This window comes from Accipiter gentilis, chromosome 15 (assembly GCF_929443795.1).
Source record: "Accipiter gentilis chromosome 15, bAccGen1.1, whole genome shotgun sequence".
Lineage (NCBI taxonomy): Eukaryota > Metazoa > Chordata > Aves > Accipitriformes > Accipitridae > Astur > Astur gentilis.
The window spans coordinates 25,967,909-25,985,394 of NC_064894.1; the positions used below are offsets into that span (position 1 = coordinate 25,967,909).

General features: G+C 43.9%; 2 protein-coding genes across 5 annotated transcripts in view; both read left to right on the forward strand.

Moving 5' to 3' along the window:
* Positions 1-1,066, forward strand: part of AK9 (adenylate kinase 9) — a 70,794-nt gene extending 69,728 nt beyond the window's left edge. Inside the window, exon 36 of the mRNA XM_049817681.1 lies at positions 864-1,066. Within this exon, the coding sequence (XP_049673638.1) occupies positions 864-1,066 (203 nt within the window). The remainder of the gene's footprint in view (positions 1-863) is intronic.
* Positions 1,067-1,320: 254 nt separating this feature from the next.
* On the forward strand, positions 1,321-12,290 carry ZBTB24 (zinc finger and BTB domain containing 24). Of its 4 annotated transcripts, none has more exons than XM_049818257.1 (7): positions 1,321-1,348; positions 3,192-4,191; positions 4,610-4,777; positions 4,930-5,013; positions 5,675-5,758; positions 8,021-8,102; positions 11,589-12,290. In XM_049818257.1, exons 2-7 carry the CDS (start codon positions 3,219-3,221, stop codon positions 11,590-11,592), a joined length of 1,395 nt encoding a protein of 464 aa, XP_049674214.1. In that variant the 5' UTR covers positions 1,321-1,348; positions 3,192-3,218; the 3' UTR covers positions 11,593-12,290. The 4 variants fall into 4 exon arrangements, 3 of the variants coding, with proteins under 3 accessions (XP_049674214.1, XP_049674212.1, XP_049674213.1); XM_049818255.1 differs by lacking the exon at positions 11,589-12,290 and adding an exon at positions 9,023-11,024; XM_049818256.1 differs by lacking the exons at positions 1,321-1,348; positions 11,589-12,290 and adding exons at positions 1,509-1,529; positions 9,023-11,024.
* The last annotated feature ends 5,196 nt before the right edge of the window (positions 12,291-17,486 follow it).

The following is a 17,486-nucleotide window of genomic DNA, read 5'->3' on the forward strand; positions in this document are numbered from 1 at the left end:
AAGAGAGTGTGAAACCATACATCACTAGAGTGATGCAGTGCCCTTCAAACCTGACTCCTGTAAGAACTCTACATATAGCTATGCTTGAAAAATCACTCAGAAGCTGTTAAATGCAGTTGTCTATAATTTAAAGCTAGCAGGCTGAAGTGTCTGATAGCGTAGTTCTTCATTCTGTCCAGTTTTGTAATGAGGTACGAAGTACCATCCACAGGAAAAAAAGTGTTGTGATTTGGCTGTCTTAAATCACTCCTCCTCCTTTGCCTCACTGTAACAATTAGAATTATAAAGAACGCTCTGAGGATTGGCGCTCAATACTAACATACGCCAAAACAGGGCTTAGGGCGGAGAAGTGAGAAAGAAAAGAAACAACGCCATCTTCCTTGCAAGGTTCTTGGCCTCCACATCTCCTTCCTCCTCTGAACTATCGGTCAGCTCCCGATATTTCACGGGACAAAGCATTCAGGTCACAGAAGACTCACGCCAAGGACGCCGCGGCCCCATCGCCGGCCGCGCCGTGCCAGGGCTATCCCCGCACAGCGTCGGCGCGGGCTGCGCGCCCCGTTACCCCCGTCTGTCACTGCCCGCAGCACCACGGCCCCGGGGAGCGGGAAGCTGAGGCAGCCGAGCGCAGCTTCGTTGTCTCTTTGCTTACAAAAGCCTCGACCTTTCCGAGTACGGCTACCCTTGTGGCGTTAGGGACTTCGGAGTTACCAGGCTCCACTTGTTGCTCTGGCATCGACGGGCACGGCCCACGGCACCGAGGACGAAAACATGGGGTGTGGGCTTGACCCCTTTTTCGCTTTCTCTGACGTAATCCCCCCAAGATAAGAGGGAACACTAAACTACTCCTTCCCTTCTCGCAGCGCACAACCCCCGGAGCTCGCAGCCGGCGCGGCAGCGGTACCAGAGGAAGCTGGCGCGGTTCGTGGAGCACTGCCGCCTCCTCCCCTACCTGGGGGCGGCCATGGCGGGGCCCTACCGCCAGCCGCGGGCCAGGCCCCCGGGCTTTGACGGCAGCCTGCGGGCTTTTCTCGCCCTGAAAGACGCCGGCCCCGGCTTCCCGTAGCGCGGGCTGCGTGCTTCGTCCCTCCCGCCCCACGGGTCTCCCTTCGGTTAACGCCGGCGGCCGGGTCGCTTAACCACGACATCTCAAAATTAAAACCTCTTCTCTAAAGTCGCGCCTTCGCTGCACGTTTGTTACGGCGACCCGCCGGCGCGTCCTCCGGGGGCGGGGCCGGCGCGCCCTTCGTGGGCGTGGCCCTACGTCGGGACGCTGAGGCGCGCCGCTGCCCCCTCGGACCGGAAGTGCGGCGGCGGCGGCGGCGGGGGGGCGGCTGGCGGCGGAGCGGTGAGTGCCGGGCGCCGCGGGGAGACGCGGCCGTCCCGGCCCCGGCCCCCCACAACCGCTCGGCGGGGCCACGGGTCGGGCGGCAGCGGGGCTGAGGGAAGCCGGGCCGGCGGCTCAGCGCCCGCTCCGTCCCTCCCGGCACCGCCTCGCCCCGCTGAGGAGGCTGAGCGGCCTTCCGCGGGTGGGCGGCGGTGAACCTGCGGGAGGGAGTTAACGGAGCTCGGGGCTGGCGGGGGCGGGGGGGGGGGGTTGCGGTGCCGCCGGTCTTGGCTCCCCGCCGCCGGTTTTTTTTTCCTCAACCCGCCCCGCAGCGCGGCCTGCTTCGCCGGGCCGCCTCCCGGCCGCAGGGAGCCAGCCGAGCGGGGCCTGCCCGCGCTGCCGCTGTGGAGGGGCAGGCCTGGCGGGGTCAGCACCCCCACACCCCCCCCAAAAAAAACCCACCCCAAAACCGGGCGCGGTGCTCGTGAGCCCTTCCACAGCCCGTCAGCAGATGGGCTGGAGCGTGTCCGAGCACGGCGCCGGCAGCGCGGGTGCCTTCCCTTGTGTGCAGCCTTCCCCTAGAGTTATTCGGGTTTTTTAGGTAAGCGTACTGGTTTGGATCTGCCAGAGTACTCATGAGGTCACCTCGCGATCGGGTGCCAAAGTCCTTTCCAAAGTGCGATCAAAACGCCCGCTACCCGGTCGATCCGAGACGCGTGTGGATGTTGGGGAAAGCCTGCGGGCACAGCTGGCAGCAGCTCGTCAGGAGGTCCTGGAAGGCAGAGTTGGGTCAGACCTGCAACCTCCAGAAATTAAAGCTCCCCGATAAAACGATCTGGCTCCAGCACGAGCTGTCTGGTCGCTGAACGGAGCTCAAAAATCACCTGTTGGCCACCTCAGTAGCATTTAGGTATCGTCTGTATGGAGCGTATGTTGTTTCTTACAGCGTTCGCTCAAGTGATTGGCACTGTTGCGCTCGCTAAATACAAATACGAGCGTGTATTTGTATGTAATGTGACAGTTCTATAAGTTAGGATGACGGGTAGCTGATCTGTTTCACCTTTGGCTCAGCTGATCCTCTTGAAGTGGACATTTTTGGCACCTCTCTTCCATAGTAGCATTTGGTGGACTTTTCTGACATTGCTGGATTATTTTTTTTTTTGCTTGTTTTCAATTTTTGCCTATTTACAATTGAAGAAGCTTAGCAAGCCAAATTGGGGGCTAATAGCATAGGCAACGCTATCTTAGATGGAGCTCTTTAGAAAGCTGCTGGTTTTCTGCTTTTATAGCCCACCTCCATAGACTGAAGCTTAACAGCTTCTGAAAGAGAAATTTTCAGAAGTGGGTAAAAGAAGGCACAGAGTCCTGCCACACTGATGCCAGTGAAGTTTTGTCATTGATCACAGCGTTTCATAGCCTTCCCCCTGAATAATCTGAAATGTGGCATCTGCAGTGATGAAGCCGCAGTTGACCTTTTTTTTTTTTCCCCCCATTATTTTTTTCCACTTGGGAGCTGTGAACAAACAGTTCTTTTTGTCCGACTGTTTTAGTTGTGCAAGGAGTTTTGAGAAGGGGTTGCCGTTTTTTTAGATGCTATACAGTTCACAGTACCTCAGAGAGAAGTGAAATAATAGTAATTCTGATCTAAGTAGCAGCTATCTGTAGCCATTTCTTAGGATTTAGAAACGCTTTTGAAGAAAATCTGTGTCAGCATTACTGTTGATTTTTTTAAAGAAAGTTCAGAGGCTTCAGGGTTGGTTCAGAAACCATTGAACTCTGTTGATTAGTAAAGCAAATGATACTTGGTGTCTTATAATGCGGAATTCTAAAATATTTCTTTATTAAAGCTATTCTGTTCTTGCAGGCATCTCCTTCCATATTCGCAATAAAAATGGCAGAAACGACTTCTGATGCTTCTGAGAAACTGGTCGTCATCCACTCCAAAGCTCACAAAGATACCATTCTAGCTAATTTCGAAGAACAAAGGAAAAAGGATTTTCTTTGTGACATTACACTAATAGTGGAGAATGTGCAATTCAGAGCCCATAAAGCTTTGCTTGCTGCCAGCAGTGAATACTTCTCAATGATGTTTGTAGATGAGGGCGAAATAGGGCAGTCAATTTACATGTTGGAGGGAATGGTTGCAGACACCTTTGGAGCGCTGCTAGAATTTATCTACACTGGTTGCCTCCGTGCCAGCGAAAAAAGCACAGAACAAATTCTGGCTACTGCACAGCTGCTGAAAGTGACTGACTTGGTATGGGCCTGTACAGACTATCAGGCCAGCCGTAGCCCAAGTAACACATTACCAGCTCCGGCTAACAGTGGAGCCTCTGTAGCCGTTACTGCAAGCGACAAGAAGAATGAAGATCCACCGAAGCGAAAACGAGGGCGACCAAGGAAAGTCAAGAATGTTCAAGAAGAAAAATTGGGAGCAAATTCTGCCGAAGATGTGCAGCTGAGAGAGAACAACTCCATGCAAAATAAGCAAAATTTTATTAAAAAAGACACTGCAGCAGAAGAAACAGTTGCCAGCGAACATGCTCCAGCGAGGAAAGATGCAGAAGAAAATGAACCTGCTTGTGGCTCAGAAGCTGCTGTCGATCTGTCAGCTGAGAAAGATGAGAATTATGATCCCCAATCTGAAGGAGTACAGAGCACTCAGAGCCGTTATAGCAAACGTAGAATAAGGAGATCAATCAAACTAAAAGATTATAAACTTCTCGGTGACGAGGATGAAAAAGGACTGGCAAAGAGAACTGATGGAAAAAGAAAACGTGCAGGTCCTGAAGCTCGCTGTAAAGACTGTGGCAAAGTATTTAAATATAATCACTTCTTAGCTATTCATCAGCGAAGCCATACAGGTAGGCATTAAGAGACTGCTGCTTCTAGGTTAGGGTTTAGCGACTTGTTGCTGAATGCGAGGTAGTTGAAATGTGGGCTGTTGTCTACAGCAAGAGCTGTCCAAAATAGCACGCTGATCCAAATTACAGTGTGTCTTCTGCATTTGCTGTTTTATTCTTGTCAGCAGATCTTGTTGCCTTTATGTCTTACCTTGATTGCAGTTTAGGTAATCATTTCTTTGTTTAAATGTTGAATTATATGGCAATACTTAAAGAATTATTTTATTGCTGTGTGAAGCTTGTCTCTTAATTCTCCTTATCGCTACTCGGAAGTAATTTTTTTAGTAGCTACTAAATTGCAGTGCATCTCACTATCAGCTTAGAATATCTGGTGAGAAATAATGCATCTATACTTAAAAATGTCATCTTTTGCTTTTAGGGGAGCGCCCTTTTAAGTGTAGTGAGTGTGGCAAAGGCTTTTCCCAGAAGCATTCTCTTCAAGTCCATGAGCGGATGCACACTGGGGAACGGCCATACACCTGCACTGTCTGCAGTAAGGCTCTGACAACAAAACATTCTCTTCTGGAGCATATGAGCCTACATACAGGTAAATATTTCAAGGCAAACCTAACCTCTCTTCCCCCAGGAATTTGCCTTTCTGGAAAAAGGCGCTCTCTTTTGTGTGCTGGTTTTATTTATTTATTTCCTTACGCTTGCCTTGTATGTGGCTTACATTTGAATAAGTGATTTTCTTTACAGGGCAGAAGGCTTTTACATGTGACCAGTGTGGGAAATACTTCAGCCAAAAGAGACAGCTCAAGAGCCACTATCGAGTACACACAGGTATAAAAAGTTTGGGTTGAAGAGCTGGCTTACAGTCTGTGCTGATTTGTCCTCCTGAAGATTGGCTAAAGCCAAAAATTCTTCTTCAGTGATGTATTTAGTCTCTGCTACCCTCATGTGTGGTATCTTGATATAACAATGAAAAAGAGTGAAAAAAAGAAAATGTTGTATAATAAATGGAATGTTTAGAAAAATAGTTAATCGAGAAGGACTCTTACAATGATTAAAAATTAGTTACGCCCAGAAGCTAGGAATTGTATAAACAACTGCGTCCGCTGCCTGTTGTGCAAATTGCCTTGTTTCCCACTACTTTGAACTAGTAATGGCAAACAAGCTTTAAGAAGTGTCCTCACTTCTGGAGCAGGATGGAGATTAAGCTACACACACAGGAAGTGATAGCAAAAATCAGAAGTTACAAAGCTTCAGGAGAAGGCGTGTTTGGGGGGGAAGCAGGTGTCAGTCCCCTCTTTTGCCATGATAATATCAAATAGAGAAATAGGAGTGTGACGGTTAAGATAGGGAGGAGGCAGTGAATCACGTTTTGTTTTACCTCTATATTATATCGAAGTGGTTATTTTACAGGAAAGTGCTTTAACAAAGATCACTGAAGAAATACAGGGGATCACTTATGCACTGACACTTTTTTTGTTATTGCGACAAGGCCATTCTCTGCCGGAATGTAACCAGTGTCGTCGCAAATTCATGGATGCAGCTCAGTTAAAGAAACATCTAAGAACACATACAGGTAATATTGTCCATCATGTTTTGTTGGTTGTTTTCTTTTTTTCTTGAAGTAAGACAGACAAAATGATGTTAGGCAAATGACACTTGTCTCTGTGGGATGAACTTCTGCTCTACTTGCACATAATGATGCCTGTATTGCTAATGAAGAGATTTGACATAAAGAATGCAGGAGCACAAAAAAGCTTGTATCACAACAGCGCAGAAGCAGTGCCTGTTACAGGAAGGGCTTTTTTTTCCCATTCTTATAAAGCCTGCTGCAGAAAATGCCAGTTAGCTCTCCTGTGATAGAATGCTGGACTGGGAATTCAGTCACATGCGAGCCGCATCCAGCATGTGCGGGGCTTGAAGTGAGCTGACTAGTAACAGAAAGTGTATGTCCTAAATGAGTTGGGCACCCCTGTCTATGAGGGATGGGTGCTTATGAAAAATGCTGCTGACCAGAAAAATAATTATTTCCATTTACCTTTTTATTGCGCTGTAATAAAGCAGATGTTGGCAGGAGGTGGGCTGGGAGGGGTGATTTAATGCAAGTGCATCAGAGGGTGTCTTAAGAGATTCAGAGGGCAAGGTGATACTTGGAATAGCTGGGTAACAGAGATAAAAATGTTGCTTTACCCTCTCGTGGTAACAAAGCATAAGCTTTTTACAATAGTTTTCTGTGAAGGATAAGTTCATAAGATGACGTGTGAATATTTTTTTCTTTTAAAATAGCTATAAACATTAGCGATTGTTTCTTCCCAAAATCAAATTATTCTTAAGCATGTTGCCTGCGGTTGTAATAAAGTATGCATGAGATTGAGTTATGTATCTCATTCATTTCCTTCTTTTTCCTCAGTGAAAACAACACAGCTTTAAATTCCCCGGGGATATGATGAGGTCAGAACTCATGCTTTTGGGAGATTTTGGTGTATCCAGAGTAGTGTTAACTTACTATACTTAAAAATGCTGCATTTGCTGTTGAGGAGAACATAGTATTTGTTGACACACACAACAGTTTTGTATCTGAAGCTGATACAGCTCTATAAATGTAGTGGGAAATGAGTTTGGTGGTGAGAAATGACAAGAGGAAGCATACTAGCAAGTTAAGTTGCAAAAATAGATGAACTAAGATGTGTTCTAGCAGAAACTAGCTTGCAATATATTTTGCTTCCAGAAAAGACAGGCCAGATACCAATATTAACAATGCAGAAACAACAATCGATCTGTCCCATCTCAAAAGCAAGAATTAAAATTCTAAGGAGTCTGGGGGACAGGTGTTAACACTGATACGACTGTTCTGCTTTGGCAGCAGTTTTGTAACACCATGTCATAAGAATACAGTCTGCGTAGGAGGTTACTCCCATTTTCAGTAGGAGGCCGGGACTGGATGACTAGAGGTCCTTTCTGACAAGTGTTTCTAGTTCTCTCATCCTTCACCCCTGCCCTCCAAAGCCATATGGAAGCTCATAAGCATTGCAGTTCTGTGCTAAATGTGAAACTTCCTTGGAAACTGGCTCCGGCCTCATCCCTGGTTTTGGTGTGCTTTGATGGTGTGAATTACCACAGTGGTGATCCGGATTCTCATGTCTGGTGTCTTAAAGAAGCTCAATCCAACAATGTTATGGTGTGAATTAGGATTCGCTTTGATTGGGTAGTATCTGTTTCTTGTGAACCTTTTTGTTATTTAATTTAGCTCTTCTGCTTCTACTCAATGAGACACAAAAATTCCAAATGCAATTAAAAAAACCAGACAACCAAACCCACAATTTATTCAACTCGCCATAATTTAATTTTTCCTCTGACTGGTGTTCCCAGGATATTGTAGGCCTAGGATGATGGATCCTTATAGGAAGCCAGCCAACTTGTTAAGATAATGGCTTCACTTTTCAGGTTTGGAAATACAGGCTTACTCATCTGCATGGTGCTGCATGTGAGCCTAGCGTTAATGCTGACTAGTTCAGGGTCAGCCTTTTTCAAATTTGCCTGTGTTATGTGCAACACCTGCCTCTGTATCATAGGCATGGTTTTTTGCGGCTCTGAGGGCTTGGATCACCTAATTCTTTATCTTCAAAGGGGAGAAACGTCAGGGATGTACATTTAAAATACTATACCCTCACTTAGCTAGAGAGTTCATTCAGTTTCATATATCTGTCCTGACCCATGGCAGAAGTGTGAGGATTTGACAGTATGCACTTGATACTGTGTGTGGTAAAATATAAAATGTTTTTTAATGTATTGGTGGGAAGTGCTATATAAAAAGTGATGTCAAATTTCTTTTTGATAGGTGAGAAGCCCTTCACTTGTGAAATTTGTGGCAAATCATTTACAGCTAAAAGTTCTCTTCAGACTCACATTAGAATTCACAGGTAGAGCATGTCTAATTTTCTTTACATTGTTTAAAAATGTAATTTCCTGTCTGATAACTGTATGTAGTGCTTGTTCAGTTATAGAATGGTCAGGGCTTGTTTGCATTTTGGATGGATGGTTAAAGACTAACATTTTTGCTTTAATCTATTTAAAGAAATAATTGGTAGTGATAAGTACTGCACTGTTAAATACTAGTGTGCCAAGACATTGTAAGATTCTTCTTTGGTGATTTTTTTCTGTGTAATGACAATGTACTTCCTGCTATATTATTTATGTGAAAATTTTACTGTCAATTTTTGTTTGACAGCAGAACAGTAGTCACAGTGTAACAAGGTTATTGGAGCATTGTCCTGTTTCCCTGTAGTCTCTTGTGTCTCTTTAACAGCGTTAGTTATCTTTTACCCATGTCGGTGTGATGTATTGCATAAAGGTGTGTCAGAGTTTTAAATCATTGGAGAACTGTTGTGGGCCTTATGTAAAAGAAATCCTTTCCAGTAAAATTTCTCATCCCTTTGAGTTGGACAGCAAGTTAGGATTTGGACTCTTCTTTTTGTTTTGAAGCCCACACTTAATAAATGTTCTTAAAATGGTCAGTGCTTACAATTGTGCAAAGCAAGTTGTTGCATTCTTGTCAAGGTCTAGCAGCATGGAGTTTGTACCTCTGGTATTATGACAGGAGGGCAGTTATGTTATCTCTGGAGGTCTTGAGTATATGCTAATGAAAGTGTTGTGTGGTTTGTGAAGTCAAATAGAAATAATTAGGAAGTCAAATAGAGAACATTTTTAATGTCACTATTCTTAAGTGCTTATGATTTAGCAAAACAAAATAATAATTTAAGTTTTTTATTCTATAATAAGTTGCGGAAAGCAGCACTGTCAAAGTGAATATTTTAGTGAGATTGAATACATTCTTTTGCAGAGGAGAAAAGCCATATTCTTGTGGTATATGTGGAAAATCCTTCTCCGATTCCAGTGCGAAGAGAAGACACTGTATCTTACACACAGGCAAAAAGCCTTTCTCCTGCCCAGAATGTAGTTTGCAGTTTGCTCGTCTGGACAACCTGAAGTCTCATTTGAAAATTCATAGCAAGGAAAAGCAGTTTCAGGAAGCCAGTGCCGCCCCAAGCACCAACACTAATTCAGAAGTGAGAAACATTCTTCAGCTGCAGCAGTATCAACTTTCCACCTCTGGAGGGCAGGAAATTCAGCTCCTGGTTACAGATGCAGTACATAATATAAACTTCATGCCTAGTCATAGTCAAGGCATTAGTATTGTTACTGCAGAAAATGCCCCAAATATGACAACAGAGCAGGCTGCTAACCTCACGCTGCTGGCTCAGCCACCACAGCAGTTGCAAAACTTGCTGCTTTCAGCTCAGCAGGAGCAAGCGGAACAAATCCAAAGTATCAATATGATTGCAAACCAAATAGAGACTGCCCAACCTGAACAAATGCATGTCATCGCTCTTTCCAAGGAAGCACTAGAACATCTCCATGCTCATCAAGGACAAAGTGAAGAAGTCCACTTAGCAGGATCTTCACATCCAGCTCAGCACGTGCAGCTGACTCAGGAATCAAGTCAACAGTCTCACTCTAGCCAAGATACGGTTCCTTCCCATCAAATCAGTGAAGAACAGAATCAAACTGTACACGTTTCTGAATCCCATCAGCAGTCTCTGTCTGTAAATGAGTCATCTCATGAGCATCCTATGCAAGGACAGGCTTTCTGAAATGCTTATTTGTCATCAGAGGGCTAGGCTATAGCATGCTTCTCATCCAAGCAGTGATTACATGTATCACACTTTCTTTTCTGCAGCGTAATCTATCTGAAGATGCATTTCTTGGTGATTTTGATGGGTGACTTTCAGTTTTCTTAAGCTTATTTATTTTAGACTTTTTTTATTTTTCCAGATTGGTATTTCTCTACTACTTAGTCCATACCTCACAAGCGATTAATGTGGGTTTTTTGTGCCTCATACACATCCATGCCTACTGAAGAGATACTTGGCCCCTTATTTGCATTTCTGTGTGACTCTCCAGAGTAGTGTCCCTTGCTGGTAGAAGAATGGTGTTTAAGATGTCTGCTGATCAGAAAGTATGACTTCTCTGATGAAGTCAACATTACCTGAACTACTGTCAAGCTTAAGATAACCAGTACTTTTTGCAAAGCTAACACCTTATGTCTTATGTTTAATGAGCTTTCTCTCTGCAGGTTAATGTATGATTTTCTATGTGATCATTCCCTGAAGTGCATTTTGATTTATTTGACTACCAAATTTGTTTGGTTTGGGTTGAAATTGTTGCAGCCTTTGACTGGCCCTGGATCGCTCTTTCTGTTTACTGTATGCTGTGCAAGTTTTCCTCCTCAGAAGTGCTTAAGCCATTGCACTTGAATAGTGGCAGAGAGATGTGGTGGTTACACTGGACAACTGAAAAGCCCAAATTCTGCTCTGTTGGTTCTACCACTTGCTCCCTGTATGACTGTGGGCAAGGTAGTTGACCTCTGTGCCTTATTTCATCATCTAGTAAGTGGGGATGGCGTTCACACGCTCTGGCAAGCACTTTGAAGAGCTCTTGATGTTGAAGGCACTGTCTATTGAAGTGCAAATTTCTCTTCCTGACAGGATTCAGTCTAAGCTTAGGAGCCAGTGTATATTTAAAGTGTTATTTTTTTGTACTTTTGAGAGCAGAATGTAATGTTACTTTTAATATATGTTAAAGCTGGTAATTGTTTTTGTGGGGACTTCAACAATGAATAGAATCACTTCAGAGCATAATGAGCTATATTAATGGGGCATATCATGTTAAAGTTGTACAGCTATTTTTGCTGACTAGATTAGATGTGTACAGATTGTTTTCAATGACTGACTGACTGCTAACAAAAAAGACTTGACATCTTAATAAAATGCCATGCCAGAATACATGCTTTGCATTTTCAAGTTTGCCTACTGGTGACATCTCACATAGTGTACTAAAGTGTTAAAATCCAGATAAAATGCCACTGGTACTTAAAGCAACGTGCTCAATCGTCACTTTACTTTTAAAATGTCATACTTGTGATTTACATTTATATTTTATGTTTTAACAAATGAAAAAATGTAAAACTTAAGGTGAATTTAAAAGCAAACCAGAAGATCTTTGTGCGTGCTTGGCTTATATGACTGCCCGGAGAGAGTCACTGGCATAAAAGCCCAGTGCGCAGAACAATAGAATAATTTAAGGTGACTTCCAGAGGCCATCTGGTCCATCACCTTCCTCAAAGCAGGTGTGCCTAGATCATGTCACTATTGTCTGGTTGAGTTCTGAATGCTTCCAGAGATGGAGATCCACAGCCACTCTAGGCCACCAATTCCAGTGAATTTGCATTGGAAAAAAAAAATGTTTCCTATATTTAATTGAAATTTCCCATGTTCCAGTTTGTGTCCGTTGCATTTTGTCCTACCACTGCACCTCCAAGAAGTGTCTTCTCTACACCCTCCCATTAGGTAGTTGAAGACAGCAGTAAGGTCCTCCCAGAGCCTTCTACTCTTAAGGCCTGAACAAACCCAGCTTGCCCGGCCTTTTCCATCATGTGCTCCAGCTCTTCAGTCACCTTGGTGGACTTCTGCTGCCCTCAGTCCAGTATGTCAATGTCTGTCTTGTTCTGGGGAGCCCAAATTCTGGATGATGTTCCTCATTCAAGTCTAGACTACTCAGCCGGCTCCTGACTGTATGTATGCTGCAGGAGTTTGGGTAAGTGTGTCCATTTTTTCAAAGTACTAAATCAGGTTTTATATAAATGGATCATGAAAAGGGCAGACAGTGGGAATAAATCAATGCAAAAAAAAAAAAAAAACCCACATCCCACAGCAAAACTCTAGGCTTTTCACTTTTTCTTTTGTCTCAGAATGGAGAAATAAAATTTGTATACTTTCTGCCACCAGGGAGAACCAGCATATTCTGCAGTTCTACTTGAGAAGCTTGAAGTCTTGATGCTGTAAGAACAGATGAAATAATACAGTAAAGCTTGTTACACCACCTATGAAAATCTTACTGATTAATTGTATAAATTTAAGCTTACAATAAATATTCTGGCAGTTTCATCCTAACAACTTTGGATTTTATCTAAAATACTGTAATGTGCAGCCATAATACTGTCTAGTCATAAATTGCACTGAGATTCTTCTTGCCATGTATTTATGAATCCTGAAATGCTTAAAAGCTGGTTACAAGCTGAATTCTAAGACTACCAGTGAAGTAACTGTTAAATAGTTTCCTCTTCTTTTGAACTTTGATTTGTTCATTATGAAGTTATCCTTGCAGGATTAAGTACAACGGTAGTTATGCATGAGCCACTATCACATAGTGATTGCTCGATGCTTTCCCTATAACTAAAAAAAGTGAAGTTTGGGGTTTTAAATTTTCTTACGTTTTTCTACAAATTACCAGTGAAGAAATGAGCTGCTGTGAATAGCACAGCAGTGACTAATCTTGCACCCTGCATTGCTTAAGCTGTCAGCCCACATTGTAGCTTGCGCTTGAGAAGCTCGTGTGGGTTCTCATACCACAAATGTTGCTTTTTTGACACCATTTGCTTCCTTTCTAGAGAATGCATTTCTATGAAAGATGAAAATAAATCCTTCTTCTGTGTGTGTGCATTTTTAAGGCTGCAACTGAAGCCTAGGATTGCTTTGAGTTTGAAAGGAAACCCCTTCAGCTTTGCTGTTTAGTCCAGCTGCCACCAAGAACTATTTAGCAAAAAACCGCATCCCTTAAAAACTACATTTCAAAGCAGCTCTCTAAATAGCCTTACTCCTTAGCCAGTAAACACCTTAACTTCTCATTTTCTCACATAGACTAATCTTAATAAATCCATCTCACTGCTTACTATGTTAACATAGTAAGCAGTGAGATGGATTTATTAAAAAAAAAGAGAAAAAATTAAAAAAATAAATGTAATTTAAATTAAATTTAATTAAAAAAATTAAAATCTCATTTATTAAAATGAGATTAGGATTTCAGACATAAACGCAGGACAATAAGATGACTACAGAAGGGTCCGTTTTTGTGAGCACTTAACACCATTGTGTGTTTCTTCTACTCCATTTGTAAGTTACCCCATGTAGTTGAACTCTAAAAGGATTTTACTATTCTTTTTTCAATTGCAAGTTTATGAAATTTTAGCTTTTTCTGAAGATTTTGGCTGATTCTCCAGGTGCAAGTTGAAACAAATCCTTGAGGGGTAGAGCAAACAGGCTGTGTTAAGCGTGTGTTTGCCTATTGTGTGTACGCTTACTCTGCTTCCCGATTATATTCATGGTTTGGCTGTAAGTAGCATTTCTTGACCTCGGCACTCAAGTTCTGCGCCAAGACGCTGGCAGTGTGGATTAGTCCAGTGGGCCTTCCAGTCTAACATCTCATTTTTGATAGGTGTCTACCAGAATATTTATTTCCTATGAGCTGTGAAAGCAAATTATTCTGCCAGGAGGAGAAGCTTCATCCTAGCACGTGTTACTTGGCAAGGTTGGGGGTTTTTGTAATACTTGTTTTATGCTCTCTTTCCTGCTCAGAGGGACTAAAAAAGCACTGCCAGGGGTTTTACAGCAATAACCTCCTAGTGTCTAAGTAGAAGAGGAGATGACCGCTTCGCCGTGAACTCTTTTCAACCTGAATGCTTATTCACAGGTGAAGTTAGGGGTGTTGAGCCTGGCGTCGATCTTGCCAGTTGTTCAGGAAGGAGTTCTGCTTGCATCTCTTTCTTTGCAAACCGCTTGTTTTACTGTCTTAGCTGGTTGGTCATCATGATCAAATTCATGGTTGGTGTTTGCTAAGACCTATCCTAGTGCGCTGGGTTGTTTGGGGGGGTTTTTTCCCCACTTCACCTTAAATGAAAGCTAGCATGGGGTTTGTTCCTAGGCATTGGCCCAATGCCCACGTGAACATAGCAGCCTGGTACGTTTTCTGTCTCGCCACGTCTTCCATCTCTGCAGCAGACTGTCTCGCTGACTGTGTAAGGAGAAGCCGAGTCCCAGTTGGGAGCGGCTGGGAGGAGACCGGTTTGCCAAGCAGGTGTGCCCCGGAGCCTGGGCAGGACTCGGGGGAGCTTCCTGGAGACGCTTATCTTCCCATGGTCAGAAGTCCGTCTCTGCAGGCTTCTTGCCAATCCTGCTGCTGTCGCACGTTCTCTTCGGGAGCGGAGAAGGAACAGGTAGTGCCATACTCTCCGTAGCTGTGATTTCAGGGCCTCTTTTATCTGTTCGTTAGAGGCATTAAAGAGTCTGCTTCTTGCAGACCTGCGGTCCCGTGAGCTATGACGCTGCTATATGCTCCATCCCTTTTCAGATCCTCCATAAAACATGGTGAACAATAAATGAGGGACCACTGTTCATCTCTGGCCCAAGCAAGTCTTCTGAATGGAAGAACCACCCGGGCATATTCTAGGTGAACCAGCTGTCGTGGTTTAAGCCCAGCCAGCAGCTAGGCACCACACAGCCGCTCGCTCCATCCCACTCCCTTCCCAGTGGGACGGGGAGGAAAATCGGGGAAAAAAGTAAAACTCGTGGGTTGAGGTAAGAACAGTTCAGTAAAATAAAATGTAATACTACTAATAAAGTAGAATAATAATAATAATTGTAATGAAAAGGAATATAATAAAATAAAAAATAAAACCCAAGAGAAGACATGCAATGCACAATGCAATTTCTCACCACCCACTGGCTGATGCCTGGGCAGCGATCTGCCCCTCCCGGCCAACTCCCCCCCAGATTATATACGGAGCGTGACGTTCTATGGTACGGAATATCCCTTTGGCTAGTTTAGGTCAGCGGTCCTGGCCACGCTCCCTCCCAGCTCCTTGTGCACCTGCTCGCTGGCAGAGCATGGGAAACTGAAAAATCCTTGACTTTGGATAGGTGCTACTTAGCAACAACTAAAACATCAGTGTGTTTTCAACACTATTTTCACACTAAATCCAAAACATACTGTACCAGCTACTAAGAAGAAAATTAACTCTTTCCCAGCCAAAAGCAGGACACCAGCATCTCGCTGTACTATGCTTACTTCTCATTTCTGGCTAGTGTTTTCATCCTACCTAACTGAAAGTATGTTTGGAATAGCAGGTAGCGGAGTTTTGCTTTAGTTAGCAGCCCCCTACCCTGTCCTGCAAGTTTTTCTAACGACTGCAGCTGTATCCCACTGTTTGCCTTCCCAAAGGGGACTGATTCTTGCGTGTTCACGGGCCTTCCCTTCAAGCCACGGGATCCTCCTTGCCCTCGACGGCAGCGTGCCTCGTGGCTGTTACAGCAGTCACCTGGAGAACTTCAGGTTGTTGCGGACAGCCCTGTTAGTATATTGTCATCTTCAAAATCGGCTTATCCCTTTGGCTTTGCTTTGAATTTCTTGATAAGGTGGTGTCAGTTTCTGCCTTCTACCTGGAAGACTAAGCTTAAAGAGGTCTTCCTTCTTTCTGGAGCTGCATCTCTCCTTCGTTCCCTGGCAGCAGGAAGACCTTTTCTGAAGTCTCTCACGTTCACTCCGACTGGTGGGTGATCCGACAGCCGCGTTTTCCCTGCGTAGCATCTCTCGGAAAGGACCTGTGGCAGCCCGAGGGCCTGGTGTGAGCCAGCGGCGGTGGTCCTCCCACTAGTCATCGCAGCACGTTGTTGTGGTTCAGCAGTTTCGGCAGATAAGCCGTGCGGCGTTTCCTCTCCAGGTATCTGCTGCGAAGTTATTTGGCATTTGCGTCTCCAACAAGCACAGCATTATTCTGTTCAGCAGGGCCACGCTGTAGTCGTCTGACTGACCCTTCTGCGTGACCCCTAGCAGCTCTCCTGCCAGAGTACCTTCAGGTGCAGATTGCTCTCAAATATTTTCTTTTTTTTTTTTTTCTTAATCCATTCTGCTTTTCTGTTCTCTTTCAGGGCACATGTGCGCATTTCAAAGGACTTCATGTTTCCAAGAACATTTGCTACATGGCCTTTGAAAGGGTTTCAGTGTCATGGTTTAAATGTGCTGTACAACTTCTTGCATTTTCCATACTTTTCTTCATGGTAATCGTCGCTGTCTCCAAACTAATTGCAGCACGGTGCATCCGCCACAGCTGGCAGAGCCCAGCGGGACCGGCAAACTCCCGTCTAACTCTTAACACCAGCAAAACGTCTGTGTTCATCTAAGAAATATGAATAAGCTTGCAGAACAGCATCATCATCTGGTCATAAACAGGTAGCAGAAAGAGGCTGAAATGAATAATAATCATACAGTTTAAGATTCTTATATATATAATCACGATGACTGGTAACCTGTTGAATAGATTTTTAACGTACCTGAATTGCAACATGTTGTGAAAAGAAGGGGAGAAATAAAAGCCAGAATGGATAGAGGCAGCAAGTAATCCATGGCTCTGGGCTTGTTCTTGTTTTTTAAAAAAGCCCGTCATAAATTTGCAGAAAACAGTCCTGTACAGCTAGTGATATTACTAGCTTGTTGGCTAATAATGTTACACTTGTTTGGCTAGTTGTTGCTTTTCTTATTGACTTAGACTTATAGTTAATTCCCTTTCTTGGCCACAATGGCAGTAAGAATTTCCATGCTAGAAATTACCAGTAAAAAAACCCCAACTAATTTTTTTATTTTTTTTTTAAAGAAAAAGGAGTAACAGGAGCCAGTCAGATGTATGTGCAGAACTAAATTTCAGGAGCAGGGTTTATGTGTAAATTTAAGCACATTTACAAAACGCAGACATCAGTCTGTTTTTTTGAAAATAATATGCAATGGCTTGCTCTGGTTTTAATACTTATGTTTTGTAGTACAAAAAGGAGGAAAGAGACATTTTTTAAAAGGCCAAATAAACTTCAGTTGTATTAATCTGTATCAGGCTAAAAATACGGGTGTAGAGAAAAATAGATAGCGAAGAGAGTATTTTCTGAAGCATTACTGATTTTGTGTTTGACTCCGGGTATTCTGCTTCTCTTCCTGAATTTATATAAGGCTGCTCTAGACTCTTTTTTGGCAATAGCAGAAGCCATATGGTCCAGCTCCTAAAATTAGGTTCTGCAGAGGCTCTGGCAGCTCAGGAGGAGGAAGGAAAGGGCTTTCCTTTGCATCGCTCAGTCACAGCCTATACACAACGTAGCTGCAGTCGCACACGCTGTTCGCTGCCGTTCGCTACCGCCACGCCTCGGCTCGTCTGCTGCCATCCCGTATCTGCGTGTAAATTGAAACTGCCTTGTCTACCATAGGATTTTAATATGTCCCGTTGTCCAAATTTTCCAATATCCCTCAGTTTTCTGCATTTTTTCAGCAGGACAACTTCATAATATGAAACAATAGCATCTTGCGCACGGGTCTTTCAGGCAAGGGAGCAGCTGTGGTGGCTAAACCTTCTGAATCTGATCATCTTCACCGTC